Raw genomic sequence first — 27,976 nt, 5'->3', positions numbered from 1 at the left:
CCCACCAGCATATCTCCAAAGCTCCTGATTTGATTTGCTTCATTCAATGGCGAGTTTTGTTGAGACGAGCCCGTAACTAGTTAACCCCACGGATCCAACAGCTCTTTGTTGCTCACCCAACTCTGCTGCATTCATTTTTCCAATTCCCGACTCCTTGACCCTCTCTTTGTTGAAGCCAAGCGTTATAGTGAATGTAATTTTTGGTTGTGCATGCTAGTGTGCATAGTTGACATTCATGAAGCGAAAGAAAAAAATGATATACGATAAATATGATTTGGACCAACACAGAAAAATGTTAACATTTATTGCTGCTTCTGAATACCCCATTTGAAAACAAAAGCATTTCAGAGTATACACAGAAATTATACAATTATATATGGTTCCACAAAGGCAGTGAACACATACTGTATTACAATCTACAAAAATCTACTTTACAGAAATTGAAAATCCTAAATATCAAAAAGTACAGCTGCAGAAAGAGGTGGAGAACTGCAACCGGCGACTGCTTTGAAATCAGTCGGTAAAACAAATGTGACATCACAATAGAAAGAAAGCGGACGTCATCTTTGTAATTACAGCTGGTTTTGGAAACTACAACCGGCAGACAAAACAAAAACAAAGTCCCAAACTAATCAATAGGACTGAAATGATCATATAAATATTGGTGACTCTGCATTCACGTGCCGTTTTCCAGAGGACTCCGCAATGTAGCATCTGATCCTGTGAGATTGGTAGTGTAATCAAGCAAAAATTTGTTTTCAATCATGGCACACACACCGTGAAAAGATTCATCCCGTTTCGCAAGGATGGAGAGAAGTGAATTCAAAAAAGCAATGGCGGGGGATTGGGATCAGGTCAATGCGCGACTCCAGCACCTTTGCAAAGAAAACCGCCAGCCGGATTAGCTGACTCATGTCATCTGGCGCATCGTGTCAATCCTGCCTTAAATGGAATGGGTGGCACCAAAACGAAAATGACCATCGCAGCCCACGAAAACTAATATAGAAAAAAAAAAAACCTCCAACTGTGAAAAAGGCCGCTGAAAGCAAAAAAGGATCACTAACAAATTCCAGTTAAAAAAAAAAAAAGGGATAAGAAGTTCGTATCAGTATATAGTTTGATCACATCAATGCCAGGTAGCCATTTTGTTGGCACGTCGCAGAGCGGACGAGGTGTTTGTGTACGAGGTGAAGTTATCCTCATTCCCAGTGACAGTCAAGCTGGATTCAAGGACAAGCTGGTTTGTGGCGTCACATGACTGCAGGGTGGAGGGAGAGAGAGGGGGGGTGGGGGTCTTTCAGTCTAGTCCTGCTCCATGGGCTCGTCAGCAGCTCCAGGGTCCACACAGGCGCTTTCCATGGCGCCCTCTGTAGTTGGCTCGTTGGTACTACTGGATGGAGTGGGCCCGACGTCTTCATGGGCCCCTTCTCCACTCTCGTCGGTGCTACAACTGCTACTATTGCTGCCGCTGGTGCTACTACAGCTACTGCTGACTGGGTCACCGTGACTGTCCTCGCTGTCCGCACTGGTCTCTGGGCTGGTGGCATCGCAAGCAGATGCCGACTGCTCCGTTTGATCCATGTCGGTGACTTCGCGCTGTGATCCGCATCCCGCCACCACCTCCCTTTCAGCCTGCTTTCCATCCGGGCTGGAGTCTGGACATGCTTCAGTCTGAGTGCTGCTTGTTGGTTCTGAAACAGTGAGACAATGCGTAGTCAGTATCAAAGCCATGCCAAGGTGCAAAACGTATAAATTGTGATTTGACAGTTGTTTATTACCACCTTTTGAGTTTTGTGAGAAATTTTAGGGGAACTATGTAAAAAATCATTGAAACACAAACCTTGGTCTTCAACGGCTGTGTCACCGCAAGAGGTTTCCTTGAAAGTGACTTTCTCAACTTGGTCTTGGACCATAGCTTCTGCTTCTTTGGAGAGGCAAGTGGCGTTTAAGGGCTTTGGCGTTTCCACTTCCTGCTCTTCTTCCACATCCTCTTCATCCTCTTCATCTTCCTCCTCCTCATCCTCCTCCTCCTCACCAAACTTCAGTCTCTTCACCTCCAACTGCTCAGATTCCATGTCCTCTTCTGTATCTGAATGTTTGTTCTTTACCGTACTCCCCGGGCTATCTCCCAAGGCTGACACCTCACTAAAGCAGAAGGTTAGATAACGGTATGGATTTAAGCAAGGAGCAAGGGGGCTTGTATTGCACACATTCAGACATACCTTCCGGAAACATCTTTAACACTTTCTTGGTCCGTTTGGAAGTCTTTGTTTTCTGTGCTGTCGGGCAGGCCGTTAGCTGCAAGCGAGTTGGCTAGCGATAACTTTGGTCGGGTGAGCGGCCGTGGAGTTCCCGGACCGTTTATTTTTCTAGAAATACCAAAAGGACAGGAATACAAAGCCATTGACTACCGTAATTACGATACGTTAAAACTGCGCTGAGGAGGAAGGTCTTGAGCCCGACCTGTCTGTGAAGGAAGCAGTGTTCCCAGGAAGCATTACTCCATTCATTCTATTGACGGCACTGCATCCGTTTTTTCTGCAAGCAAACGGGCAACGCTCAAGTCACAACAAAGTGAGGTTTCACAACATTTTGCGCTTTTGATGGCTTATTCTTACTCTGACGTTGGATGAACACAGCTCACCACCATTACGTTCTAGATGAAAATAAAGTCTGTAAGTCAGACTTAGTTTCCAGTAAAGGAGCAAAAATGATTCCCACGTTTATCACTGACCTTCTCCACACCCCGAAGAAATTTATCCGTTCCTTTGTAGTTCTTCTTGGGTTCTGTGAGTAACTCACACAAGCGTTGTATGGTGAATGGAATTCTGAAATGAGGAAAACAACAAATGACAACCTTATTATTAGGTATTGGATCAGGACTTGACATTGTCGGAAATCTGAATTGTGTAATACCACATTTAAATGGCTACCTACCCATTATATCCCTCAACAATCTTCAGGATTCTCTCTTTCATGTCATCAAATGGGATTGACTCCACATTGGGATTAGCGGGGCCTCTTTGCTCAGGAGCTGAGGCTCTGAAATCATCCATGACCTTTTCTAATTTAAAAAGAAAGTAGTTCTTAAACTGAGACCATTGGACCCTAGAGGGAATGGGGGAAAGTAGCTTTAGACACTGGTGACAAAGTATAATAAGCACGTTGTATGTATTACAGAGAAGAATGTAATATTTTGTTTTTACATGGTTTCTCCAGTCTTGGCGATGTGACATAAAAACTGTTCCAATATAGGACATGGCTCCCTTTTCGTTTTCTTCTCAAAGTCTGAAGAAAGACAGGGACAATTGAGTCAATTACTATAAATATACGTCATAAAGCAGAAGAATGCCCTTCAATATCCATAGCCGGTAATTATTAGGTAATTACTAATCATCCATACGTAACACCGACTATATTCTGCCGCTTTGGGAACGTAAATGTAATTGATGGTGTGTTCGACTCTGATCGTTTTTTAAAATAGTGCTTAGGTACATGTCGTACTAAGTGGATGACATACAGTTCGAGCTAGCTCATTAGCTTAACTTAAATGCTCAAACAGCGTAGCCGGCAAACGACTGTTGAATAACTTCATCTTGGCTTGGCTTTCTTTTTTATTTTTAGCATACAAGTTTTGAGCCACAAACAGAACGGCATTCGAACTGGTGGGTAAACTAAAAGCAAATATTAGTGATCTTTCCTGAGCAATGGCCAGAGAGCGAACCATTAATTTTCGTGGAACGGCTTCAAATGTTAGCTAGTGACGAGCAGCGGCTAGCCAGCGACATTAGCCTGTGCGCTCCAATCACTTTGTCGTTCGTTCAGCCAGACGAACATCACACGAGCACACGGATAGCAAAGCACCGGCGACTATGAAAATATCCTCGAGCAAGCAAACAAACCTATGAGCGCCTCTTGAAGCGAGTCAATTTCCATCACGCCGTTGCCCTCTGTCAGTCCAGTGGATGTGAGAAGCAGACTGGCAGCGAGCTGCTAGCTGGTGCTAAGCTAACATTGAGCAAGCGAGGGGGAGAGAGGGAGGGAGGAAGCATATTAATATGGCGCCGTGAGGTCACTGCCTGAAAAACGCAAGTGAAAGGCAACCAGACTAAAATTAAATACAAATTAAGCGGGGGGTTGTCAATCATGCTAATACACACAAGATAACGCATCAACAAATGTCTTTGACGACAATTACGTAATTTATGCTAGTTTGTATACAAATTTGTTGTATACATATACAAACGTTGGCTGTATTCAGTAATCTACATTTTAAACCCAGTGTATTAGTAATACCACTTTTAACCCGTTAATCCATGCATTATTCATTTGTCTATTGATAAACTGCGTAATCTTAAAAAAAGTATACTGCAAGATAGAATAAAACAAATTGATGCATCAAACGAAAATGGTCTCACCTATTATCACCATTACATCATTGACGTTCCAATAAATCATGCTACTGAGGCTCATTCCTTTGCTTTGTTTTATTCAAAAACACATTTTGACTGTCCAAGCCTGATCAGGTTCCAGTTTGAATGATTAAATATACTGTCATCACAATGAAATGAAATGTAAGGTACAATACAACAAAGAAAACAAATGTATCCCTTTCAAAGACAAATATCATACGAGTTCATTTTGTTGAGAGTAAACACGACAGACGACATTCATATGACTGACTGCTGCAGTTCTTTCAAACGCTTGCACTTTTGGTTATGATCCATTTGAACAGAGTGCCAAATGGACGTAATGTTACTCAGTCCTTCACTAAAACATAATATCCAAAGTGCATTTCAATATTCCACATGTAACATAAAACTCTACAGCTGCATTTGTGCTGTAGTTTAATACTCCGGTCAGGGCAGGGTCACCAACCATAGGGGTGCAAGCCCATTTTTTTTTACAACATTCACATTTTGCTAAATAACCCTCCAATTTCATAAGTGGACTTTCTTTTAGGATAGCTCTGTTAGCACATGAATGTTTTTTTTTTTTTTTGGTCAAGTTAATGACAAAAATAACATTGTGCCCAACAATCAGGTGTAATTACTGAGATGAATTCATGGGGGGAAAAAAATACATCCTTTGCATTTTGGTAGTGCACAATAATATAAATCAAAAGTTGTCCAACCACAACGTTGACATGAGTAGTGAACATAAGAAAATGGTCACAAGAAAAACATTCCTGTTCATAACCACAGTTCAGGAAAGTGTTTTCACAAAGTGGTCCAAGGCCCCGTGGTCGGTCACATTGACAGGAAGTCCATGGCACAGACAATCAATTGTGTGGCCTGATATGTCGAATCACATTCTCCTCAAACACTTTCCTCATGGTCTTTTCTATCTGCTTCAGGAAGACTTGTGGGATTCGACCACATAGCGTGTTGACCGTGTCTAAGAATTTGGCCTGGATGGGATAGAAGAGTGACTGGAACATGTTGTCGTCAAAGGGGAACTGCAACGAGATCAGCAAAACTGTTTCTTTTTTAATTCATTAATACCACCAACAATTATGTCATTTACAGATTCCATCAGCGTGACGGGATCGCTACTCGTGAAGTGAAAGTTGCATCGTGGTGTACGTTATATATTTAGCAGCTCAGCTCAAAGAACTCATCTCAATATGTTATGCAGGCAGTTTGAAATTGTAACATGTTGGATTCTACTGCGTGAGAAGAAAAAAAAATCTGCCTTGGCTAACAAATTAGAGTGAACACGCCCCTGATAAATTTCAATAAAAGAAAACACTATTACAAGGGGAGTGTCGACGGACTGCAAATTAAGATTCAGGGCCAGTCTTGTGTGGTATTACAGATTCTGTTTGTGTTATTCAGTCATGCTTATCCAATTTTGGGTGCATTTGGGAGAGTTCCAACAGTAAAACGTAGATCCTCCAAGATACTTACATCACGTATTCCATCATAAACTACTTTGAAGGCCGGCTGCTTCTCATCATGATAGACTCCCCGGTTGCCATGGAGGATGGACACACCGTCCTCTTCAGCTCCTTTGCAGTTACTCCCGTACATACAGTGATCGGGCCTGTAGTTCCACTGGCAAGGGAAAATGAATAGACACTCTGGCAAAGACAAAAACAAAATGATTCAAATCTATGGGAGGTGCAATACACACTATTATAAGTCAGGGGAGAAAATATATTGGAAGAATTTGAAAATATGTCCATGCATAATTCAACCTGAAATTAAAATAAACTGTATATTGTAAAAAAAAAAAGCTAATTATACATGTATCAGGTTTCTGACACTACCTGGATTGTAGTGAAATATAATGTTGAGGAGGTCCTGATCTCCCCATGTGATGTGGTTCTTGTATTTCTGATAAAGTGGGTGCAAAAGTTCCTCCCAGGATAGGCCAGTGGCGATCATGCCATTCTGAAATATCAACACAGTCTACTGACGCACAACTCCATAGCTACTTTTTACCACAAAACAAATCATCAAAAAAATGCATTTGAGTTCCGGCTTATTGAAGTCTGTGATGCTCGCGTGGTAATCGCAAAGCTTCCGGCAATATTTCGGCCTGACCTTGAACAATGTGCTGCGGATTCTTGTGAGATTCATCAGCATGACACCCGAGTTGACCCCTGAGATGCCGTAGAAAGGATGCCGTGCAAAGCGGCTGTACCAGCCGATCTTGGGGATCTCGTGCTCCGGAGCCATTGCTGCCAGCTGACTGCTGTTGAAGGACTTGAGCATTCTCCAGATATCATCCATGGGTCGCAGGAACAGCACATCGGTGTCCACGTATAGCAACGAATCCACGTCCTTGAGGATGACCTGCGGAGGAAATACAAGATGTAAACATCACAAAAGGCAAGCGGAGCGAAGCCTTGTTGCTAGCCTGGACGAGCCCAAAATGCACAAAAGCGTGCTGAAGCACATTCATCAGATTTTTTGTAAACAACTCATTCAAAAGCTCATCACATTTTTCATTAGTCTTTCCCGATTAAGCGGAAAATGCTCTTACAGTATATTGACTCGTTTGTAGGAAGAGAAATAGGTTAATGGATTTGGCCATCGTGCAATATATTCATTATGTCACGCCGTTGCTATTTCCATGAACACCAGCTGAAAAGGAAAATCAATACGGCGCGCAGCTTTCCACTTGATGAAATGGCTCAGTCCAGCCCCATGAGACTGTTCATTTCACATAAAAACTCATCAATAAGCACACACTAAGTTATTAGAGTGATGAGCTTGGGGAGGAAAAAAAACATAAAACATCAAAGGAGCGTTTAGTTATGAGGATTTAAATCACATTATGCACAGCGTAATAAAAAAAAATGTTGCCGCCTTACAGGAAGAAAGAGTCTCTGAGCGGCGCACGGCTTGAAGAGCTTCTTCCATTCGTCGGCGTTCCCCACTGAGAAGGTGATTGGGTACAGGTTGTACTTGAACTTGGCGGTGATAAATCCAGGCCACTGGCGGAACTGCGAGAGATGCAACTTCTTCAACGTACACGTGCATATTTTTCCGGTGACATCATCCAGTGTCCTGTCAACTGTAATTACCAGTTGAACAGTTTAAGCCCATCACATTTATCCTAAAGAACTGGTTACCTTTGAATTTAAATTCTTTAGCCTGTTGGGACATTTAAAAAAAAAAAATCCAACAAGCTGAAAACATAATTGTCCAAAACAATTGAAGCTTTGAGGTTCGATGGGGAAAAACTGGGTCAAAGCAGCCGCTGATTAAATTTACGTCCCGAAAGCTTTGTCACAATTAGCGTACGTCTCAGATCTTTTTTGGCTCCTCTCTAAAGGTGACATTGAATTGATGCGCGTTGGTGGAGCACAGCAGGTTGGTCAGGTAATAGATGACACCTAAGTGTAGCGATAAAAGACTAATGTGACAGCCTGAGAAGCTCTGAAAGCACGCTTCTAAACGTTCCGATCTTGATGTCATATATTACCCACCGGAGTGAACGTTAGCTCCCTGCAAGGAAATGTTTTTTGTCAATATTCTTTTTTGCCAAGTCAAAATCCAAGTGAATACATCTAAATAATACCTACCGTATATTCCGGGCTATAAGGCGCACCTAAAAACCAAAAATTGCCTGAAGCATTGTGTCATGAAATCAATCATAAGTGGCCCGCTGAAGACTATGAATCATGAATCAAGAAGACTATGGATCATTATTTTGTGATTATAAAGTCATTTGTTGTGTCTGAAGTTGAAATGAAAAATATAAAATGGAGAATGATTTGATTTGGATTCAAAATCTGACATGATGGATCAATGGTGCGCCTTATACTCCGGTGCGCCTTATATAAGGACAAAGTTTTAAAATGGGCCATTCAGTGAGGGTGCGCCTTATAGTCCGGTGCGCCTTAGAGTGCGGAAAATACGGTAATTGGTTAACGGATTCCTGAGGCGGCCTACCATTTCTTTAAACTGCGGGATCAACGGGTCCTCAGCAAAAATATGAACCTTGATCTTCTTCAGGCTGAACAGGACAGCCGATTTGATGAGCGTCGAGGTCTCCTCGACACGATTTCCACATGCCACCATGGCCAAGTGCATGAATTCCTCTTTGCGAGGGCGCCTGGCCGTCGCACGTCCCGTTTTCCTAAAAATACACAAATAAAGAGACACTGTAACATGTTTGTTTTTTTTCCTTCTGTGTTTTTGTGGTATTTTGTTTTTGATAGTTTTTTCCCCTACTGTGGTTGGTTGCCTTGGCATCATCCATCTCCTTTTGTTTTTCATGTGCAGCGTTTTATGTGTGAAACTTTTCACGCTCGTCATTTCTCTTCATTTTTGCCTTTTGCTGATGCAGATTGCTTCTTCGTATATATATACGGTATAAATATATCTCCCACTACACTGCATAAACATTTGCACGAATGCTGGGGGGGCTAAAAAAATCTGCTGTTTTTTTCTCCCTTTGTTTTTAATCTATCAAAATGATCATCTGGATGTTCTCGATACAACATTTGGTTTCATGTTTCCTCGAAAGCATCATCAGCCTGAAATGAGTTGAAAAGAGTTGGCAGGGTTTTGCCTCTGAGCACGTCACCATTCTGGCTACCTGAGGTGCAATGTTGAAATATAGTTTAGGATTAGTGTGAACTTGGGAAATTTGTCACACCTTGAAGGATGATGATGATGCCTTGACAAGCATGAACAAAACACAATCCTACCCGCCAGCAAGATGATTTAAGTCCCGATTTCTGTCAACGATTAGAAAAAGATGTTGCACGAGGTCAGGCAAAAAAAAAAAAAATCACACACACACACTGGCAAGCAGGCACGCACACAAACCTTCTATTTTCTTCCAAGAGTCTCATTAACAAAAGTACACATGACGGGTTTGTTTCATGACTTCGTTCCTAACATCTGGAAGTTGTCAAAAAGCTCAGCAGAGGAACAAAAGGAATGAATTCAATGCCTGCTGCTGAGTAAGTACAAAACTGGCGTTGGTTTTAAATCAGCACAATGGACAAAAAATAAAACAAAGTCAAACAACATCAATGACAATGAGAGTATTGCAATTCAGTTATGTACTGTGCCAGACTACGAGGTACATTTCAACTTACAGACTTCAGTCATCCCTCTGTGCAATAACAGCTTAGAAACTGATCAGCCAAAACTTGAAACGACACTTTCTCGTCTAGCATTTCATAAACGCTGTGATTGTGTGATTGATGGCATGGGACGTGTAATGTATTGAGCCTGGCTGGGCAGATGGAGCTCCACACTGTATTTTTAGCCAGAGGAAGCCGTGCAATGTGTCGAGAGGAAATGATAGGACTTGCAAAAACAGGGATGTTTGTCGATTGAGCATATTGCCAGGAAACAGGCCTGCTCATTTTGAAAGATGAAAATGTAAATCGGTGTGAGAAACACATGCTAGATCGGAGCAATAATAGACAACATCTTACGTGTGTATTCATTCCTGACTAAAGAGTCACTGCAAATGCTTTGACTCAGTGCTCTGTATGTGTCTGCAACCACAGAAGTCCCGTGTTTATTTTTATTTTTTTAACGGCACCGAATGACACCCCCTCCACCTTATTTCCCTTATCAGCGCCGAGCACACATGGAAGAGTGTGGCTTCTGGGCGGACACAAAGGTCCTTTCTCAGTGAAAGGCCCTGATGGCTTTTATCTCAGCAGCAGTGTCTCCAACCTGCAGTCGGGCTTTGGAGGAGAATACATATTGCCTGGTGGCAAAGTCGGAGTCTGCAGGCTTTGAAGGAACCTATAGCTGCTATAGGCTATACAGTATAGTAAGAAACTGGTAGAATTCAATGGCTCCACCCTTGAATTGCGCAAATCGACAAATTGTGAGCAGATGCAAGGTCATTTCCTGTATTTTCAACCAATCGAAGCTGACGACAAGCCACTGTCAGTTTTTCCGATTTATCAATATGTTTATTACTGCAATGACAAAGCAACGACATTTTTATATACTGCTCTTGTATTAGATATCACCAGTGCAGGTGTTACCTGCATGTAAGCGTTATCAGCAGATTCCAGGAAAATATCGTACTCGCCCATGACTATTGTTCTCATCCATTCATTTGTTCATTTTTTTGTAGAATTAAAAACAGACTCTTGTCAATGTCAATCTTGACAATGCCAACTACACAAAAAAAAGCGGGTATGTCTAATTACAAAGTAATAATAATAATAATAGTAATAATAATAATAATGATAACAGTAGTAATAATAATAATAATAATAGATACATTAAACATATGTATTATGGAGATTTTCTCTTCCAGGATCGATTTTAAATTGAAATGTCAAAAGGCTTCGAGGTCATCGGCAACATCACCGTGCCCTCTGTGAAAATAAATAACCACCCCTCCACATATTAATCACGTATTCTACTACATTCGCGTCAGACATTTAATTACAACAGCGGGATTCTCAGTTACAGTAAACCAAGCCGACATTGGTTAGTGGTAACATTATCTTTGAAATTGGATGCGCCCACATGCAAACGTGGAAGGAAGGATCTCTCGGAGAAAGAAAATTTGCTTCACCTCTTTGCGTTGACGTTTCCCCCTCGCTTAATCACTTTGTTAGCGTTATTTCGTCCCTTAGGGAGATCTTCTGAGCGCACCCCGGGCACCGTGGGAGATCTCCTTACCAACTTTGAACCAACATCATGAACGCGCTTGACCGACGACGGAAAAGAGTTCCTGCTCCCCTCCACCGCAACTTCTTTCTGCAGCGGACCGTCCGCGACATTGCCTCCCCAAAAGTAGAAAAGTAGGACAACTCCGAAACACAGAGCGATCACAACTACTTTGCAGTGGATCCGCATGGCGAGAGCGACGTGTTCCGGGGGGAAGGAGCACGCAGGACTTTGCTCATGTTGTCTGCGGTGGAGGGAGAGTCGCCAGAGTTGACATTCTGTTGCGTATCCTCGGTTGGAATCCGATGCTGCTCATCATGACGATGATGGAGAGCGGAGAGGAGTCTCTATCTCAGCCCATTAAATTACACGGCGGGGGCGTGGTCTGTCCATCTTTACCGTAAACAAAGCAATACTACCGCATCTATTTTAAAACGGGTCTTTTTTTATTTATTAAACTCTTGTCTTCCGGAGCCTATCTCAGGCCAACTGCCTTAGGGGCAATTGAGAGACGTGATTAAACCTAAACGACAAAACAAGAGTTGGTTAAAACAATCAAAGGATCAAAACAAATCGACGAGTGAATACGATATATTGTTGACCGCGTACACGGTTCATTACGGTAAAACATGGCAGCCTCGTCAAGGCTGCATGCGTGAACGAGCTTTGTTTTTGGTGAGTGCAAACAGTCACACTTTTGCTGTTTAAATGTATTGTATGCTAACGACAGTCCGGTAAAACGGATTACCGCTCTATGAGTGAAAGTAGATCATTGTTTGTAATTCGTGTTGTCACTCTGTTCGCCGAGTTTCTTCGCGCTGCTATCAACGTGGTCAGGATCAACAAAACTCCCATTGAAAAACTGTCACGTCTGATGTGCCAAGCAGATAAATGGAGAATGATTTCATTTATGGACACCGTGCTGATTGCATAATCGTTTTCTGGGTATTTCTTTGAATTCGGTGTGCATGTGTTCATGTAAACCTCGGACATATGAAGTCACTATAATATCGGTGCTAGGGGCGCAATGGGCTCAATTTATGTTTAGAGTGATTCAAATCTGTAATCTCAATGAATAAAAAATTCAATTATGCACCGAATACAGCCATGCAATGTAGCTGCAACTGAACTTGCAGGCGAAGGGTTGAGAAATGACAAGATTGAAAATGGGGTGAACCACACAGGGGCGCACTACTGCTCTGCAGCCGGTGTTGAAAGCGTTCTCGTCCTTTTTCCCCCCGCAGGTGCTTATCACAGAAAGATCCACAATGATAACTCCTGCGTTTGACTTGAGTCAGGATCCTGAGTACCTTATCCTCTCAGTCCGCGTCCCCTACACCAGAACATCTGAGTTTGACCTCTACATTGATGGAACGGATATTAAATTCTACGCCAAACCGTACTTTCTGAGGTAAGTTTATCGGCCTTATCAGAAATAAAGCTGGATTGGATTACAGAGGTCATTAGAATGTCATGACCTTTTTCTGGAGTAAGAAATACAGGTCACACATCTGTATTATTTTATTTTTAGGTTAACACTTCCAGGAAGGGTAGTAGAAGATGGAAGAGAAAAGGCAACATTTGACATTGATAAAGGTTTGTAATAACACAACTGGGCGAAGGAGGGTTCGGTTTTAATGAGAATTAGGTGCATGTTTTATTGGAGCATTTACAGAACCGAGGTGACAGGGCCACTGAGTTTTTTGGCACCCTGGGCTGTATAAAATCTATTTAAAAGCATTGAACTGATGAGGGCGAAATATATCAGGAAGCCCAGCCTCTTCTAATATTGTGCATTACTGTTTTTCAGTTTGAATGAAAGCAATATCTGGCTATCTTTCTACAAAGGGGAACTGCACCTCGCTGAGTCATGTTTCCACTCAGTCAGTGACTGTTCCCTGTGGCCTTTTTAGTGCGCACTTGGGTCAATCAAGTGAGCTAAATTAACAAGATGATGATGAATTTTCAGCCCATTTAAAAGGCCACTGAGATCATATGTAACGTGGCGTTACAAACTGCAGCTGTACGACAGTGGCAGGTGGGCTTGCGGGGTCTTGTTTTTGAATATATTGCATGTCAATGACCATCGGCGTCATGTTTTCGATAAACAGTAACTTTGATCTGTTTCATCGAATCAGTTCTAATGAAGTCGTCTTAATGGAGACATCTGTCTCGTTGATGCTGACACCGTCTGTCAGCATGGCCCTAGTTGACATGCTGCGTCAAAACAGTCCTGTAACATCTGCTAATAAATCTCCACTAATGAGTGCGCTTGTGCAGACGTGTAACGAGGAACTGTTATTTTGATAACAATGGTCCCAAATCTGAAGTCGTGAACATTATTATAAGGAAATTCCGATTCTCTGTCTTTTTATCACTAATGAAAGGCTTGACGTCCTTTTCAGGTCTCTTCACCGTGCAGATCCCTAAAGAAGTAGCTGGAGAGCACTTTGAAGGCCTCCAGATGCTGACAAGTCTCCTCGCCCCCAGAGGCTCCCGTTCGGCAAAGCCTCTGTTGGAGGACATCAGCCCAGGTAAGTTGCAGCAGTGTGTCATCGGCAGTAAATATAGAGTGGGCTGTGACTCATGTTGAAATTAGTGTTTGATTTCTTTTTTTTTTTTATTAAAGATTGCAGCGAAAGTGCGGGCCACGCCGAAGCAGAAGATGAGGAGGAGTTTGACTGGCAGGTTGAGCAGGAAGTTTATGTTGAGAGATCTGAAGAGGAGCTAAGTGGCCTGCAGAAATACGGCTTTGGTAATAAGAGAGCTGGAGTGTTTGCCAGATTACAGGTAAAAACAAATGAATAACACCCCTTGTGCAGATCATTCGATCGATATTGATCTTAAATCAGTCGGTTGTTCTGACAGGAAGAACTGAGTGATGTGATAGATGTGAAAAACCCAGACAGTACAACAAAAGCTGAGAGGAGGCAAGCGAGGCTGGTGGCGGAGGCTTCGGCCTTTTCCCCTGATCACTACCTGTAAGTCTAGCCAAAAGCAAACCTCCATCTCTTTCTTTTCACGCCTTGACTTTCCGCTGAAGTACTTGCTGGTGTTGCAGAGCTGATTTGTTTGAAGACGACGAGATAAAGAGACTGTTGAAATTCCGTCCATGGTGGACAAACCTTTGTTCTTCACCCGAGCAGGAAGGAGAGCTTGGTATGTTTAAGTATAATCTTTAAAAAAAAAAGTGATTTCTATTTTTGTGTGATCTAAAATGTGTTGCGAGCCTTTAATATGGCCTAGTGTGTTGAAAGCAAATCATCCGGGAGTTCTGAAGGCTTCCAGAAGGTGGCATAAATTAAATTAGCAGATAAGTAAGAAAGCATGGCCGCATTGTTGTCAATTCTCTTTCAGCCCTTCATTCTTTGTACTACCCAAATGGATTTCACTGGTGGGGGGTTTCTTCACTTCAGCAGAGCGCTAACATTGTTCTCATACACTATTTCAAATCCCCACATCGGTCTTCTTCCGGTCCACCTCAAGAGGAGGGTCAAAGCTCAGCTTGTGGGCTATGAAGCCGCAGCGCCTAAAATGCCCCGGGGGCACTTCAGTGGCATTGCCTTTTATGAGAGCTTGAACTTGGACCTCACTCAATCACCGCTTCACCCTTCAAGAAATGCCATTTTTTAACGTGACAAGCCATCCCACTTCCTTCCAAAGTTCCAAGTGGCTTTTATGATCACTTGCCATCCATCTAAAAAAAATCAATTGCTCATTAACTACGACAGATATGAGCTCTATGATAGCGGGAGCGTCACGACTTAATTTCTTTCTAGGCCTCAGCCATAGCCAAGAGCCTTTTTTAATTGTGCTATCCAGCTCATCTCGCAGTCTGCTAATACCAGCACGATTTAAGGAGGCGCACGGCTCACAGTTCCAGCTTAGATGGAGCGCGTGGCCGCTGCAAACTCCCGAGCGGATTTAGATTAAAGCGATAACATTGTCACAGGAGCTTTTAGATGCGCCAGAGCAACCTCGTCCACGCTAAGTGAACGGGACCCAAAAATGTGCACCATGCTTCTTGGTCCAGACGAGTATGAGTCAACACAGCCAAAGGTTTTTGTAACCTCTGATCACATTTTAAGACAGCATCTCAGATCAGGCGGAAACATGAGCCACAATGACATCAGCCTGAATTGAAGAGCTCGTTGTCAGATTTTGACTTTTGACTCTTGAGGTCCCTTTTTTTACATCTGCACCAGGCCTCTTTCTCCGCTGCTGTGGCTTGATGTATATGCCACCTGGCAGATGGGTGCGGACACAAGTGCTAATGAAGTAGAAAGTGGAGCCTTTGTGCTGCACAGGCAGTGCAGCGACAGGCCCCAGCTGTCCACCGAAGGCCCGTCCGTATTCAGACGCCGCCGCTGCAGCCTAAATGGACCTGACAGCCTGCCTGGCCTCTCGCTGCCCACTCAAGCTAGATTTAGATGCCACTTGGAAAACGCTGACCTTTGACCACATTTAGGCTGACCACTGCACAATCTCATTTTAAGATTTCAAGTATGTACACTTATAGACCTGACACAAGGTCATATGTTGACCCTGATTCATCAAATCGGAGGAAGGATCGTCTGTACCTTGCCAAATTTGTCTGGCTGTGTTCCTACCGAAGAGCGATAGCGTTTGTTTTGCTCACTGTGCATTTGAATGTTTTTGGTGCTTCCAATTGTCATCCCTAATATTTACCCGAAGTTATTAGGCCATCTGGACCTGCGGCGAGCGCCGAAGAGACAGGCTGCCTGTCCAACTGGAGGCATTAGTTGGAAAATTAATTTCCCGTCATCCTTATATGCTGTGGGTTAATGCCCATTAGAATTAATGTGCTCCATATCAGAGACAAATAACCATGCATGAAAGCAATTAGGAAAATAAATCCATCCGGATTGCTCTTCTTTCCAGCGTTTGCGCTAATGGTTTTCACAATTTTATATTATTAAACTCTTAATCATTGACAATGGCAATATCAACATAAAGAAATTAATTCACTCTTTTACACCCAAGTTTAAGATTCGATTGGCTTATGCAATACAATTTTCATGAATAAATAATCATGTCATTGACAATAGCAAATTAAACAAAAATGAATACATTTTTTTACACCCAGATTTAAAACTCAATTTGCTTATACAATACGATTTTAACTAATAAATAATGTTCTCTTCATTTTTTTTTATTTGTTTTTAATTGTAAATTGAATTCTACAGGTTATAGAGAAAAAAAAAACCAAAAAAGTAAAATGGATAAAACAATTATTTGATCCCCTGCTGAATTAGAAAATGTTCATACTTTTTTTTTATTTTCGCAACACCCATCGCCCGAACAGTCCAAACAGATGTGCTTACCGCCAAAGTCGTGTCGGTTCTTAGACACACAAAGGATGGAGTCAGGTAGCGTCTGCAGGGAGCCAATGTAATGCAGCAGGAATCTCCTTCCCAGCAGAGCTGAGCCCCCACTGCAGCCAGACAGGAAGTGCTGAGTGTGCATGTAATGTACACGGATGGGGGAAAGTAGAATTGACGTCGTCTTAAGGGTTTTGTTTGTTTTTAAACTCTCTCTAGGACTGCATCATATTGTCATTACCTTTATTTTACTCTTAACACCCGGTCCGTATTATTCCGCTGCAGTTACACCGTTCAGCGACGAGGAGAAAGAGCAGTTGAGAAAATTCAAGAACCAATCGTACCTGCTGGACAAGACTTCACGTTACCAAGCGTGGCTCAGCCTGGTGGACGTGATTCTGGCTTACTGCTACGAAGTGCGCTCCACCGAGGGAGAGCACAACGTAAGTGGCCGCCGCGTAAATGTGTGACGAGACGACTCCTCCTGAGCAGCACTTAGCCTCAGAGGACAGAGTGTTCTGTCCTCAAATCCTTAAGACCACTTTTCCATTTCATCGGTGACCTTAAGAGATTAGTGGCGTATATGAGAGCTGAGTAAAGGCCTCTTTTTCTTTCTTTTTTTTTTTTTTTTTTTGGGTCACAGCTTTGAGGTGAGCGCACAGAGGAGAGAAGAGCAAGGTGTCTCCCATCGCAGAAGAACATTGGCACGATTCAACCCCAAAAATATACACGAAAAACGTTAATGATATCCAATTTGAACAATTTGTCTATTTATATGTTGTGAATTTTAGCACACTTTGCGTTTCTTGTGTATGACCAAATTAACAGAATACTTGACCATTTTTAAAATTATTTTCTGTCCTATTCTGCAAGGTGGAGTCACCATGGACAATCAGAAAACTCAGTGGGACTCTGTGTTGGCTGGAGGTACGTCTTGCTCCAAAAATAATAAATGTTTGTTTGATTGAGACATCTCAAGCTTCAACAAAAAAAGACATAGGAAAAAAAATCTCTTTTGAAAAATGAGCGTAAAATACACGGGTGTGTGGGTCTGTCCGTCTTCTTCCTCTGTGGCGGCATCCGAGTAAACAACAGCCTCCCCCACGGGCTGCTCATCACTCCGTCACATTCTTCTCTGCCAAGCCCCCCTTGCGCGCTGTTTACAATCTATCCACTCGTCGCATTCCTTTTCTTCTTCTCCCCATCTACTGCACGGTGCTCGTCCTCAGCGGACTGCCGGTGTGACTCGAGCGTGATGCCTGCAGCAGCACACTTTCTCCGCACTCCTGCTAAACAATCCAGAGGGAAAGAACGATCCCCGATGAGTCGACACTCGTGCCCCAGCTCTCTTAATAGGCCTCAATGAAGGAGAATAATACAAGAGATAAAATCTCCCGGCGCCGCAATGTGAGTGCGGATGCAGTGTTTAAAGACAAGCAGCAATTAAGAGGCTAACCGAGCAGCAGTGGGAGTTTGAAGCACCTATTTTGTCAGCTCAATAAATGGAAGGGGATTGTTAAAAGTAATTAGCACACCGCTGACTGTGAGGAACACCGATAGGAGCCTGTGTAAAAGGGAAGCGGGGTGGGGGGGGGGAGCCCTGTGGCCAAAATGTCTGGCGTGTTTACTGCCTTTTGCATCTTGATGTGATTTTGTGCTGGATAATTTTTGTGAGTGTCGTGCCCTCTGTCCCTCAGACGTACAGCTCTCTGCAGGAGGTCCTGGTGTCGTTCGGAAGGCGGGTCGTGTGCTATCCGCTCTACCGACACTTTGACATGGTGGCGGCTGCTGTTTCTGACGCAGCCAAAGTGTTACGCTCAGGTGAGTTTTTCTTACCGTCAATGATTTGATTTGACAACAAATGAAATGCCTTTAAACCCTAGAGTCACATTTGTGCGCCTCATTAGGTCCAAGTGGAAGTTGATCAGGAGAGGAAGAGAAGGAGCAGCTGCTCCCACTTTTCGCCTCGCTTGACCTTGTTAGCACCCTCAAAGCACTTATTTGATTTCATAACAGTTCTTCAACACCCCCCCCCTAGCTGAGCTTCTAAGATGAATTTTATAAGGGTTCAATTTTATATTCAGTCATTCCTGATTGCCACTTTGCATCGAATTCTGCAAGTGATGCCATCAACACCTTTTCGTTCTCCCTTACTTTCGAATAATCAGAAAAAATATAAATCCCATTATTAATAACAATTTTTATCAGCTAACGCAGTGATTGTCAACCGGTGGTCCGCGGCCCCTTAGTGGTCTGTGGTTGTTTTTGAGGCGGTCCACAAAATTGGAAATGAAAAATAATTGTAAAATGTTTAAAAACAAAATTAATTTATCATTTAGACTATTTTCCAGCTGAATTTATGACTTATTTACCCATCCAAATTATGTCAAATGTAGCCGAGATTCCCAAAATAGACATACAGATGCAAATAAATAGGTCTATCTTTCTTCGCTGCAAAATAAAATAATATTCCGGCAATGCAGTGGTCCCTGAGTTGCTTTTTGGTCCCTTGGACAAAACCAGTTGAAAGTCCGTGAGCTAAGGCTTTACCAACCCTGAAATACATAATATTTCTATTTATTTAATCTTCTTATTAAATGACCACGTTGGATGTGCCATTCATCTGCACCTCAGAGCAATTACTCCTCGAAATGTCAACAAACAGCTTTCCTCATGAAAAAGGAAATGGAATCTTGGAGGCAAGTGTGTGTGTTTTCGCTTCACACGATCCAAGTCTTGACATTGAGGGCAGAGTTCCCTGCATATGATCCCGCGCTTAAACGAGAACCAAATGTTTGTTTAAGGTTTTCCACACTGCTTATTTGGCTTGGCATGTCTCCGACAATGCGGCCTGGCATTGCAAAGGTAGAGAATGTCATTTTCTTGTTCCCTCGGTCGATTTTTGGTTCTATCAAAAGGCTGTTTAGGTGCTTGACTGAATGGAAAAAAATCTTTGGTGGTTTAATTTACGGATTGAAACAAATCATCTCTTAGAATCGTAAATATCCCTACATATGTGACATTTTGCCGCTATTTATATCGGTTCAAAGACAAATCAGTACTGAACTGCGGAATCCCTTCAGGATGATTCTAGAAATAAAACTTTGTCATGAAAGGAAATGAAAAAAAATCGACACGCTTGCGCTCTTCTTGTATTTCAAACTTTCTTGACAATTGACCTACTTCCAGGAAGACCTGATGTAAACGTTCATCAGCAGCGAGTTTGTCGAGACATTTGCAAAATGTAATACAGAAGCCTCTGAGTTCTTCAAACAACTTTTTCGTTGTTTGAAATCCATCATGTTTTCGACAGAAATTCTCGCCCCAGCTCCAATTAAACTGACAGAACCAAAAATAGAACAGTCCTGCTTTTTTCTTTCCCCAGATCTCTTTTTCTTTTTTTTTCCCGAATTGTTGACCAGACGATTTCTCTAACAGTCTGGATTAAATTACTCACTTGTCTTAATAGGATTTTGCTCTGATGTCACAGCCTTGTTTTTGATGCATAAGCGCGGGCTACAAGCCCATCCATGCATCTCGTCGTGTCTGTCGGCAGCCGGGGGTGCCTTGTAAGGAATACAAATGTTTTCATTTGCATGCCGTGTTGTGTTCCCGTGTCTAGGGAAGGCCTGCATCCTCAAATGCCTGCTTGATATTCACAAAGTCTTCAGACAGAACGACCCAGCTTACATCCTCAACGATCTCTACATTACCGACTACTGCATCTGGATCCAGAAGATCAAGTAAGTCCACCGACACCTTGTCATAAAGTACACGTGCACAGACGCGCACCTATGCGACCTCCATCTTCAAATAATTAGCTTGATAGCTCGGGGAAGCGCCATTCCGTCCGTGTGGCGCGTTAAGAATCTCGAGGAGAGGATTAGCGGTGTTGTTTGTCAGCGCAAAGCGAACGGAATTGCCGAGCCAGTCATAGATGCAAAAAGTTGCATCGGTGAGATTCCGGACAATTGCATAAACCAGTTCACAGCAAAAAAAATGCAAAATCGACACTTTTGTTCTCGATAATTCTCCCATCCTGACACTTGGAACACGATGCAATGGTGAACCTGCGGGAGCATGACTCGAAAATGAACTGTTTCACTTTTGGCTCGAGTTAAGCAAACTTGGTGTGCTTGTCTGGAAAAAGCCCAGTTGAAAAATGTGCGCCTGATGTTGTAGGCTCACTGCCCAGATGCCGGTTTTATAAACGCTCCGGAGGGATTTAGCAACCCCCCCCCATTCCTTGTGTTTTCCTTTTACATTTTTCGCAGAGAAATTTTGGAATTTACTGTGAAGCAACTGAAGTTGTGCGTCGAGATAGATTGTCGAAAGCTCCGTTCATCGGCTGCGGCATATCTTTCTTCCTGAGATCGAAGCGTAGAGAATAGATGTACTGTGGCGAGACTTTTTGTCTTCCTCTGGCAGCTCACTTAAAATAAGTGATCTGTCTCTGAAGCTTGGGGGCACACGGGAAAGATTTCAGCTCTCTGCTTCTCCTTCCCTCTTCTCTGCTTGTTTATATTTAAATAAAAAAAAGAATGTCAGTTTGACCTTACACGTTGAGTCTCACTACAGGTCATCAATTTCATTTCTTAGTTTCCAATTTAGGATTAGCGTTTTCTAAGCGTGGCTTGTGTGAGCCGACAGGTGTCTAACGGGGAACCGAACGAACACTTGGGTCTCGCCTCCCATTTGCAGCCCTTTTATGTAACTTGACAGCATTGTTTTCGCCCGTCTCGGCGCGATATTCCCTCATGCACGATTTGTCATGTAAGTAAGTCATCTTTGGGAGCTAAACGGGTAAAATGAGATTACATCACACCCTCGGTGCCTTCCCTGCATCTCGTCGGAGCTCGCAGATGAGGCGAGACACGATCAGTCTCAAATGATGGCGCACGGCGATTAATGCTTGTTTGTCGGCCTCGGGGGCTTGATTTATTTCATCTCCGTGTCGTCCCACGTGCATTTCTTCCCATAAAATCCCCCTGACTGCAAAGACATCGCTTTCAGATTTACAACCTCGTAAAGGTTTCAGTGTGATTTAAGCCAAAGGGCAGGCACTTCTTTTTACTCTCACACACTCGCACGCTCACAGTCAAAACAAAAGGCGACAGAGATTTGAATGCAGCAGGCCACGGGAGCAGAAGATCAGTCTGATGCTAAGTTGTGTCTGTTCAGGAAAGCCAAAGCCAGTCTTGTTTTATGATGAGAGATGTTGTGCATTGTTCCAGCAGAAGATACGGAGCCAAAGTGTGAAGTGAGCAAAAGCGGTCCGTATGGAAACAGCAAAGAACGTTTTACACAGCTGGCCAGCCCCCCCCCCCCCCCCCTCAATTTCTTCTGGTTTATGATGATGTGATGAAGAAGTCCCTCAAACTGCGCAAATCTGTAAAAAAAAAAAATAATCCAGCATTGGCTGAGTGTCCGCTTGCGACATTGGCAAATTACCAGGCCGGCCGTCGACAGTTTTGGATGACTTCAGAGGGGATGAGTTCTCAGAGGGTTTTTGTGAACTCTATAAATGAATAACGCTGCGTGTCGATCTCATGTTTTCGCCTCGCCACCAGAGGAGAGCCGACAAGCCCAGTGGGTTAGAACAAAGGCATGGGATTTCCAAGCTAACACGGACGAGTAGCACAGATTTCTTCCCTGCGTGAGGCCACTTCTGCTCTTTGTCTTGAGCAGACCGTCTTACGTTTCAGTGTTCAGTCACACAGGAGCGATGGATCGTATCTCCAACTTGTTTGCTTTGATTTCACCCACTTTTACTTTTATTCTTGTGATTCTGTTTTGATGGTGGTGCGTATTTGTTGTTTTGGCTGAGATGCAAATGTTGAGACAGGGATTGTGTGCGTCGTTTGGAATTTGACAAAAATGATGTTATTTATTTATTTGTTTGGTTATTTATTTGGTTATTTATTCACGATTTATACGATGGTATAATTTCTTTTGGTTATTCTGTTTTCAGCGTTTGGATGACTCGTCCTTGGTATTTCTATTTGGATGTGTCTCATTTATCCACCTTGAAGGCACATTTTATGTGAAAAGAGTGCTGGCGTACATGGCGGATAAGGTTCTCTTTCAAACAAGGATGAAAGAACCATCCGACCGTAATTGAACTCGAATGCACAGAATCTGAAGTCTTTCTCTCCTCCCGTTTTCATTGAAGCACTTTGGCAGATGGAGGCGTCTTTGTCTTAGCCAAAGTTTTCCAAGCTGGAAAGAGCCAGCCAGCCAGCCCTTCTCAATTTAATGAAGGCTAGCCACAACAGCGGCGTAGTAATGACCGGTTTGTGTACAACGTTATCCCTCCCCCTCCTGGACCCAGCCTTTGTATTCACCACAGGCCAAGCTTCTCCTACCACAGAGCAAGGGAGGGGAGGGAAAACAAGCCGGCCTCTCCAATGCTAACTCAATAATGACTTCCCACGGGGGGGGGGGGGAAGAGAATACAGTTTGAAGTGGCTGTTCGGCAGGAGCCTCACCCGCCTCGATCGCACTGTTGGAGACAAGTCCATCTTCATCATCGGGCCTTTGTCTCATAGTCATCAGTTCGAGGAGAGTTGGAACTCACTTCCTTGAGTTTGTAAAAATGAACCTGATGAATCTGACATGTTCAGAGGGACTGCGGAACATATGCAGATTTTCCGGTGCGGTCCAATTTGCTAGCGACATGCTCCGGCAAATCACTTTCAATTTGAGTCTTCAACAATGACGAATCCAATTTGAAGTCAGGGGTCTGTGAAAGCTCGTCCACACTACATTCATCTGAGCATGCTTTTATGCACCAGCTCACTTCTGAGATCTCTTTACATTATCTCTACCGAGGTGCAAATGTATGCACAGCCCACAAAAAAAAAAAAAAAGACGCATCAGAGATTAAAGTAGCCTGCTAGGACCGCATCGTAAAGAGGAACAGTTGTGGGGAGCAGTAAGAGTGGGTCGCAGGAGCTGAGTGTGAAAATGAGAACGGCAATAAAGGGAAATACAACACACACACGATGACAGCCAAAATCCATTCCTTCAACCTGAACAGACGTCGTCTGAGTCTCAGCGACCCAGAAAAGTCAGCTCGTAATCGCCATGGCGAAGGAGGTACCACGTGTGGCTCAAAATGCACCTCTGAAAGTTTGTCCCTGAAATAATGAATGAGAACATTGGATGACTTGAAAAGGCTGAATGTAAGGCCAACTACTCCAGTGGGTTCATTTAACGGTGAGGAGGGATTAGCAGCAGTGACTTTACAGAAGATGCGGGCAGCCACTATCTGCGGAGCCCTGCGCTCGTTGTCACACCGAAGGACCCGACTCGGGAATCGGGCGCCTCCAACTGAGTAATCAAGTGTGTAAATCTAATCCCATAGGTCAAAGAAGTTGTCAGCCTTGGCCACTGCGCTGCAAAAAATCTCCCTACAGAAAAAAGATTTGGATTTGGACATTGAGGAACTAGAAGAGGCAGCCGCGATGGTCGCTGAAGAAGACGAAGAGAGCAGCAGCGGTTCCGGCGACAGCAGCACTTCGGAAGAAGATGACGAGCGTGAAGCAGAAGAGCGAGCTTGCGCTAAATCCCGAGGAGGGGGAGGAGAGTCTTCTAAGGACGGCCCTCTTCAGCCCCAACGCGACTCCTCCGTCCCACAGGAGGGAGCAGCCACAGCGCTGTCAACGGAGAGCAGCGTCCACATCCTCCCTCAAACTCCAGAAGGCGTCCAACCGCTCATCCAGGAGCTCGGCGAGCTCCGTATCGCTCAAGAATCGCACGGCGGTCCTGAAGCGGAAAGAAAGCCCTCGCAGCAGAGCATCGCCTCATCAGGAGGAAGCAGCGGTGCAATTTTGTTGGAGTGCAGTCCTGGCAGAAACCCCTTCCTCGTCCTTCCAGAACGGGAAGATCCTCATTCGCCGGACTTTATCTCATGATGGGGACTATTTTGTAAATATAGCTTTCATGTAAGTCTTTTCAAGAAATGTGATTGGCTCACTGAACTGATATTTTCTCACCTGTTACCGTTGCGTTTATGTGATGACGCTTTTTGTTTTTTTTAATGAGTGTTTTTTTTTTTCTCATCAGGCAGGAATTGGAACAAGAGATTTTTCTGTCGTGTTCTTTTCCTCTTGATACCTTTTGCTTGTATGCAGAACTTATAATAAATGGTTATTAAAATACACTGGAATCATTTGTACATTTTGTTTTTAATTGTAATGAGTAGCCAGAAGAAAATCGACCCCCAGGTTGTGTTAAGAGTTAAAGAATGTGGCAAAAACTACACAATAAATAAATGTTTTCTTCATTCTGAAAATCATTCCAATCCTTTTTCAAATCCACTCGGACACTTTTCAGGGTAACTGTCAGCGCAAGCTTGAAAGTAGCTAATAACTCTCCCTCCGCTTCTAAAAGATGGACTGAAGTGGAGAAGGGTGTCGGTACTAAGCATGAACCAGTGATTGATTCATCCGGCATGAATGCGGGAGCTCTGTCGACACCGCTCAATATCATCGGCCTCGTAGCGGGCGAGAGAAAACAAACATGGAAGCACATGTCAGCGAGATAGATGGGGGCTGCTGAATGGGAGCTGTTTGTTTGAGAGATAAGAGCACCCCAGGGCCCGAGCTAGCTGCGAGATATAGAGCCGCCGAGACAAACTGACACCAGCGCTGCAGCGACCGCAAGCCTGATGCATTCGTTCGTGCAATCCTGCACCGGCTGAAAATACGACAGGGTGGCGAGCTCAGATTGTAATCCAAACGTGAGCCGCTTTGGATAGAAAAATATCGACTTTGATCCCCGGTGAATGAGGGCAACCCTCCGGTGATGATTTGTTCCTTAGAATGATTTTCTGTGAAGCGTTGAATGACCCAGATGGATGGTGTTGTTTTTGGGGGACCTCCCAAGTTGCAACGTTCCCCTCGCGACACCTGCTGTGACTCAGATGAGTTATGAAGTGAAAGTCGGGCTATTTAAAGCCCCCCTTCATTCAGGGGTGGAGGGGGGTTTGCCCTCTCCCCACGAGGGCTTCACATTGATTAAATGACAGCGGGCAAGGTTGCCATTTTTCGTTTTTCAAGCGACCCCACAATGCAATCTGCAGCCAAGTTTCACATTTCATTCGGCTTCCTGGGCATTTAATAGCCAAATGGAGCTTTTTTTTTTTTACTTTCTTTTTTTTCTGGTGCTCCTAGCTTCCAATCAAAAACATGCAAGCAATGTTAACTGAAGACTCAACTTACCTGTCAGCGCAATGAAGAAATGGACGGACTATATTAAGCAAATTTTTCGACCACTCTATCCGTCCAAACGTTCATCCGTTTTCTGACCCCACGGAGGTCGCGGGCGTGCTGGAGCCTATCTCAGCAGTCATCGGGCACCCAGCCAATCACAGGGCACACAGACGAACGACCTTCTGCACCCGGAGGAAACCGGAGTACCCGGAGAAAACCCACGGAGGCACGGGGACATCATGCAAACTCCACACAGGGGGGGGCCGGAAGTGGATTCGAACCTCGACCCTCTGAACTGTGAGGCAGACCAGTCTACCACCTTCGACCGCTCAAGTAACTTTTTTAAAATATCAACTCGAAACAGTTTTCAAGCAACTTTTGTGGCTTCATTGAAGACTTTGAGACTGGAATTCTAAATCGAACGACTTTGTATTGCTGTTATTTACCACCCGCAGAGGATATATAAACCACAAGGTTGTCTTTTGAATGTTTGACATTGGTTGTATTTTTCTTTTAACAGGGGAAATAACACAAAAAAGCTCAGTTGTTGCATGTCCCGTGACGAACATGCAAGCCAGATCAAGAGTTACTATTCCAAACCGCGCAAGGACGACTCGGGTAAGAATAAATGAACAACCCAACTGTGTGACTTGCATTTTGCGGCCTTGACCTGTTGTGTAAATAGGCCCTTTTGTTTAGCATTCTCTACAACTGCTCCCTTCTTGGATGAGGGAAGCAAGGACAGTGTGGTCACCCCCCCCCCCCCCCCCTCTCTGCCCCTTCCCACTCTGCCTCCGCCACGTCGCCTCAAGTTGATTGTAATAGAAAACTCAATCTCCTCTCTGGCTCCTGAGAGGCAAAGTGAATCTGGTGCTTGAAAAGATTAATAACCCTCCTGAAGAAATGAATCAGGTGCTCTTCAGAGCCTGTCTGCCGGGATGGCTGTGCAAATAGTGTTTTTTTTTTTTATGCAGGCTTTTTCTCACGGAAATTTTCCCATCAGTATGGGGTTTGGCCACCAGGTAGCTCCGCCCCTCCACTGAGGAAAACCAATCCCAACACGACCTCTCGATGACACTTGAGTGGCTCTGCCTGGCTGATTGACTCTAATTTGTGTGAGCCAATCAGTGCCAAGCTGTCAGTGGACACGTGTTATCAGGCAGCTCCATGCTGCAAATTGCTTCCGCCCGAGCACTGCGTGTGTTTGCTTCGGCTTGCGGTTCAAGTGGGGGAGCGTTATCTTGTGGGAGGCTGGCACCCCTTGACCTGCTGACATCACAATCCGTGTATTGCGTTTAAAATCCGATTAGCATAATGTGAGCGGGCGCTCGAGGGGATGATGCTGAGATAGAGCGTGTCATCATTTGATACAGGAAAACAAGGGCGAATTTGGAATGAGGCTGACTCCAACATTATGCTTATTTGATATAGCATCCTTTTTTTGATGCCTTCATAAAGAAAATGGATTTTTTATATTTACTTTGGCGTGTTGATTCTGATCTCATCTCATGCAGGTGCAGCGATTCAGGCTGGATATAATTACCAAAGATTTTTTTTTTTTTATGTGTTTGGCTAAATTCCCATGAGGATATATTGCACGGATATATTTGCTCAAGCTTAGTTAGTGCATGTTTTTTTTTTTTAGTGAGGTGAGCAGATCTGTGAGAGGAAAGAAGGTGCACCTTGTTGACCAGACCTCCAAGGCGATGGCTGTGTTTACTCAGGTCTTCACCACGGCGCTTTTTAGCCTCTGTGTGTGGGGGGGGGGGGAGCTGCCCCAGCGGCTCAGTCCAGGCTCATTCTCCGACTAATGATGCCTCACGGATGTCGGTGTGTTGCTGCCAGACGTGGAACAAAGGTTTCTAGTTCTTGTACTCCCCCAGCCCTCACTAGACAAGCTCCCCCGACACTTTGAACACAAGAGCTTGACACAGATAAAAGCCTCAATGTTCAAGTAAAGCCTGAAACACTCAGTCCCGATGCATCTGTTGACATGCTCTAAGCAAACAAATAGATTTTCCACTCTGCCAGTAGCTTTTGGAGAAAAGCACACCTTCATCCTGCCGTGTCTGCTCCATGCTTGTGTCACTGTTGATCCGCAAACGTCGCCGAGTTCAGAACTTGGTGTTGTCCACAAAGGCAATATTCTGCTAACCAGGCGAAATGCAGAGCAAATTTTGGGCTTGCTCCACTCTCCTGTTGTGACACGGGCTGACCCGAACTGTCCGACGGTCCTGATTTTATGCTCCGGCTTTCTCTCTTATCTCCAGCCGGCTTTAATCCTTTCCAGATCTCACATCTCAAGAAT

General features: G+C 43.9%; 3 protein-coding genes across 5 annotated transcripts; 1 reads left to right on the top strand and 2 right to left on the bottom strand.

Moving 5' to 3' along the window:
• Positions 1–268: 268 nt before the first annotated feature.
• On the bottom strand, positions 269–4,062 carry ppp4r2b (protein phosphatase 4, regulatory subunit 2b). The gene is made up of 9 exons (XM_061291840.1): positions 3,903–4,062; positions 3,207–3,288; positions 2,938–3,108; positions 2,735–2,828; positions 2,619–2,656; positions 2,464–2,538; positions 2,223–2,369; positions 1,841–2,145; positions 269–1,691 (listed from the first exon to the last, which is right to left on the bottom strand). The coding sequence occupies exons 1-9, from the start codon at positions 3,934–3,936 to the stop codon at positions 1,303–1,305; spliced, it is 1,335 nt and encodes a 444-aa protein (XP_061147824.1). The 5' UTR covers positions 3,937–4,062; the 3' UTR covers positions 269–1,302.
• Positions 4,063–4,472: 410 nt separating this feature from the next.
• gxylt2 (glucoside xylosyltransferase 2) lies at positions 4,473–11,463 on the bottom strand. 3 transcript variants are annotated; one of them, XM_061291358.1, is made up of 7 exons: positions 11,017–11,463; positions 8,454–8,592; positions 7,322–7,453; positions 6,549–6,800; positions 6,272–6,395; positions 5,910–6,082; positions 4,473–5,458 (listed from the first exon to the last, which is right to left on the bottom strand). In XM_061291358.1, exons 1-7 carry the CDS (start codon positions 11,298–11,300, stop codon positions 5,282–5,284), a joined length of 1,281 nt encoding a protein of 426 aa, XP_061147342.1. In that variant the 5' UTR covers positions 11,301–11,463; the 3' UTR covers positions 4,473–5,281. The 3 variants fall into 3 exon arrangements, with proteins under 3 accessions (XP_061147342.1, XP_061147341.1, XP_061147343.1); XM_061291357.1 differs by having other exon boundaries at positions 8,406–8,592; positions 11,017–11,462; XM_061291359.1 differs by lacking the exon at positions 7,322–7,453 and having other exon boundaries at positions 8,406–8,592.
• A 240-nt stretch (positions 11,464–11,703) lies between these two features.
• shq1 (SHQ1, H/ACA ribonucleoprotein assembly factor) lies at positions 11,704–24,615 on the top strand. Its single transcript, XM_061291356.1, has 12 exons — positions 11,704–11,786; positions 12,356–12,522; positions 12,643–12,707; positions 13,517–13,645; positions 13,741–13,901; positions 13,980–14,092; positions 14,173–14,270; positions 16,739–16,896; positions 17,327–17,380; positions 18,151–18,274; positions 20,076–20,196; positions 23,820–24,615. The coding sequence occupies exons 1-12, from the start codon at positions 11,763–11,765 to the stop codon at positions 24,367–24,369; spliced, it is 1,764 nt and encodes a 587-aa protein (XP_061147340.1). The 5' UTR covers positions 11,704–11,762; the 3' UTR covers positions 24,370–24,615.
• The last annotated feature ends 3,361 nt before the right edge of the window (positions 24,616–27,976 follow it).

The sequence above is a fragment of the Syngnathus typhle genome, linkage group LG11, assembly GCF_033458585.1.
Source record: "Syngnathus typhle isolate RoL2023-S1 ecotype Sweden linkage group LG11, RoL_Styp_1.0, whole genome shotgun sequence".
Taxonomy (NCBI): Eukaryota; Metazoa; Chordata; class Actinopteri; order Syngnathiformes; family Syngnathidae; genus Syngnathus; species Syngnathus typhle.
The sequence above is the reverse complement of the archived record's forward strand: the minus strand, read 5'-3'. Positions and strand labels throughout refer to the sequence as shown.

Excerpts from the sequence above, each read along its gene's own strand:
- shq1 (XM_061291356.1), top strand. The coding sequence starts at position 11,763 with ATGCGTGAACGAGCTTTGTTTTTG. Across the intron at positions 12,708-13,516 it reads AACATTTGACATTGATAAAG|GTCTCTTCACCGTGCAGATC; the intron begins GTTTGTAATAAC and ends CGTCCTTTTCAG. Across the intron at positions 14,271-16,738 it reads CGAGCAGGAAGGAGAGCTTG|TTACACCGTTCAGCGACGAG; the intron begins GTATGTTTAAGT and ends ATTCCGCTGCAG.
- ppp4r2b (XM_061291840.1), bottom strand. The coding sequence starts at position 3,936 with ATGGAAATTGACTCGCTTCAAGAGGCGCTCATAG. Across the intron at positions 3,289-3,902 it reads GCTTCAAGAGGCGCTCATAG|ACTTTGAGAAGAAAACGAAA; the intron begins GTTTGTTTGCTT and ends GTCTTTCTTCAG. Across the intron at positions 2,146-2,222 it reads GTTAAAGATGTTTCCGGAAG|TGAGGTGTCAGCCTTGGGAG; the intron begins GTATGTCTGAAT and ends CTTCTGCTTTAG.
- gxylt2 (XM_061291357.1), bottom strand. The coding sequence starts at position 11,300 with ATGCGGATCCACTGCAAAGTAGTTGTGATCGCTCTGTGTTTCGGAGTT. Across the intron at positions 8,593-11,016 it reads GGAAACGTCAACGCAAAGAG|GAAAACGGGACGTGCGACGG; the intron begins GTGAAGCAAATT and ends GTGTATTTTTAG. Across the intron at positions 6,083-6,271 it reads TATATTTCACTACAATCCAG|AGTGTCTATTCATTTTCCCT; the intron begins GTAGTGTCAGAA and ends TGTCTTTGCCAG.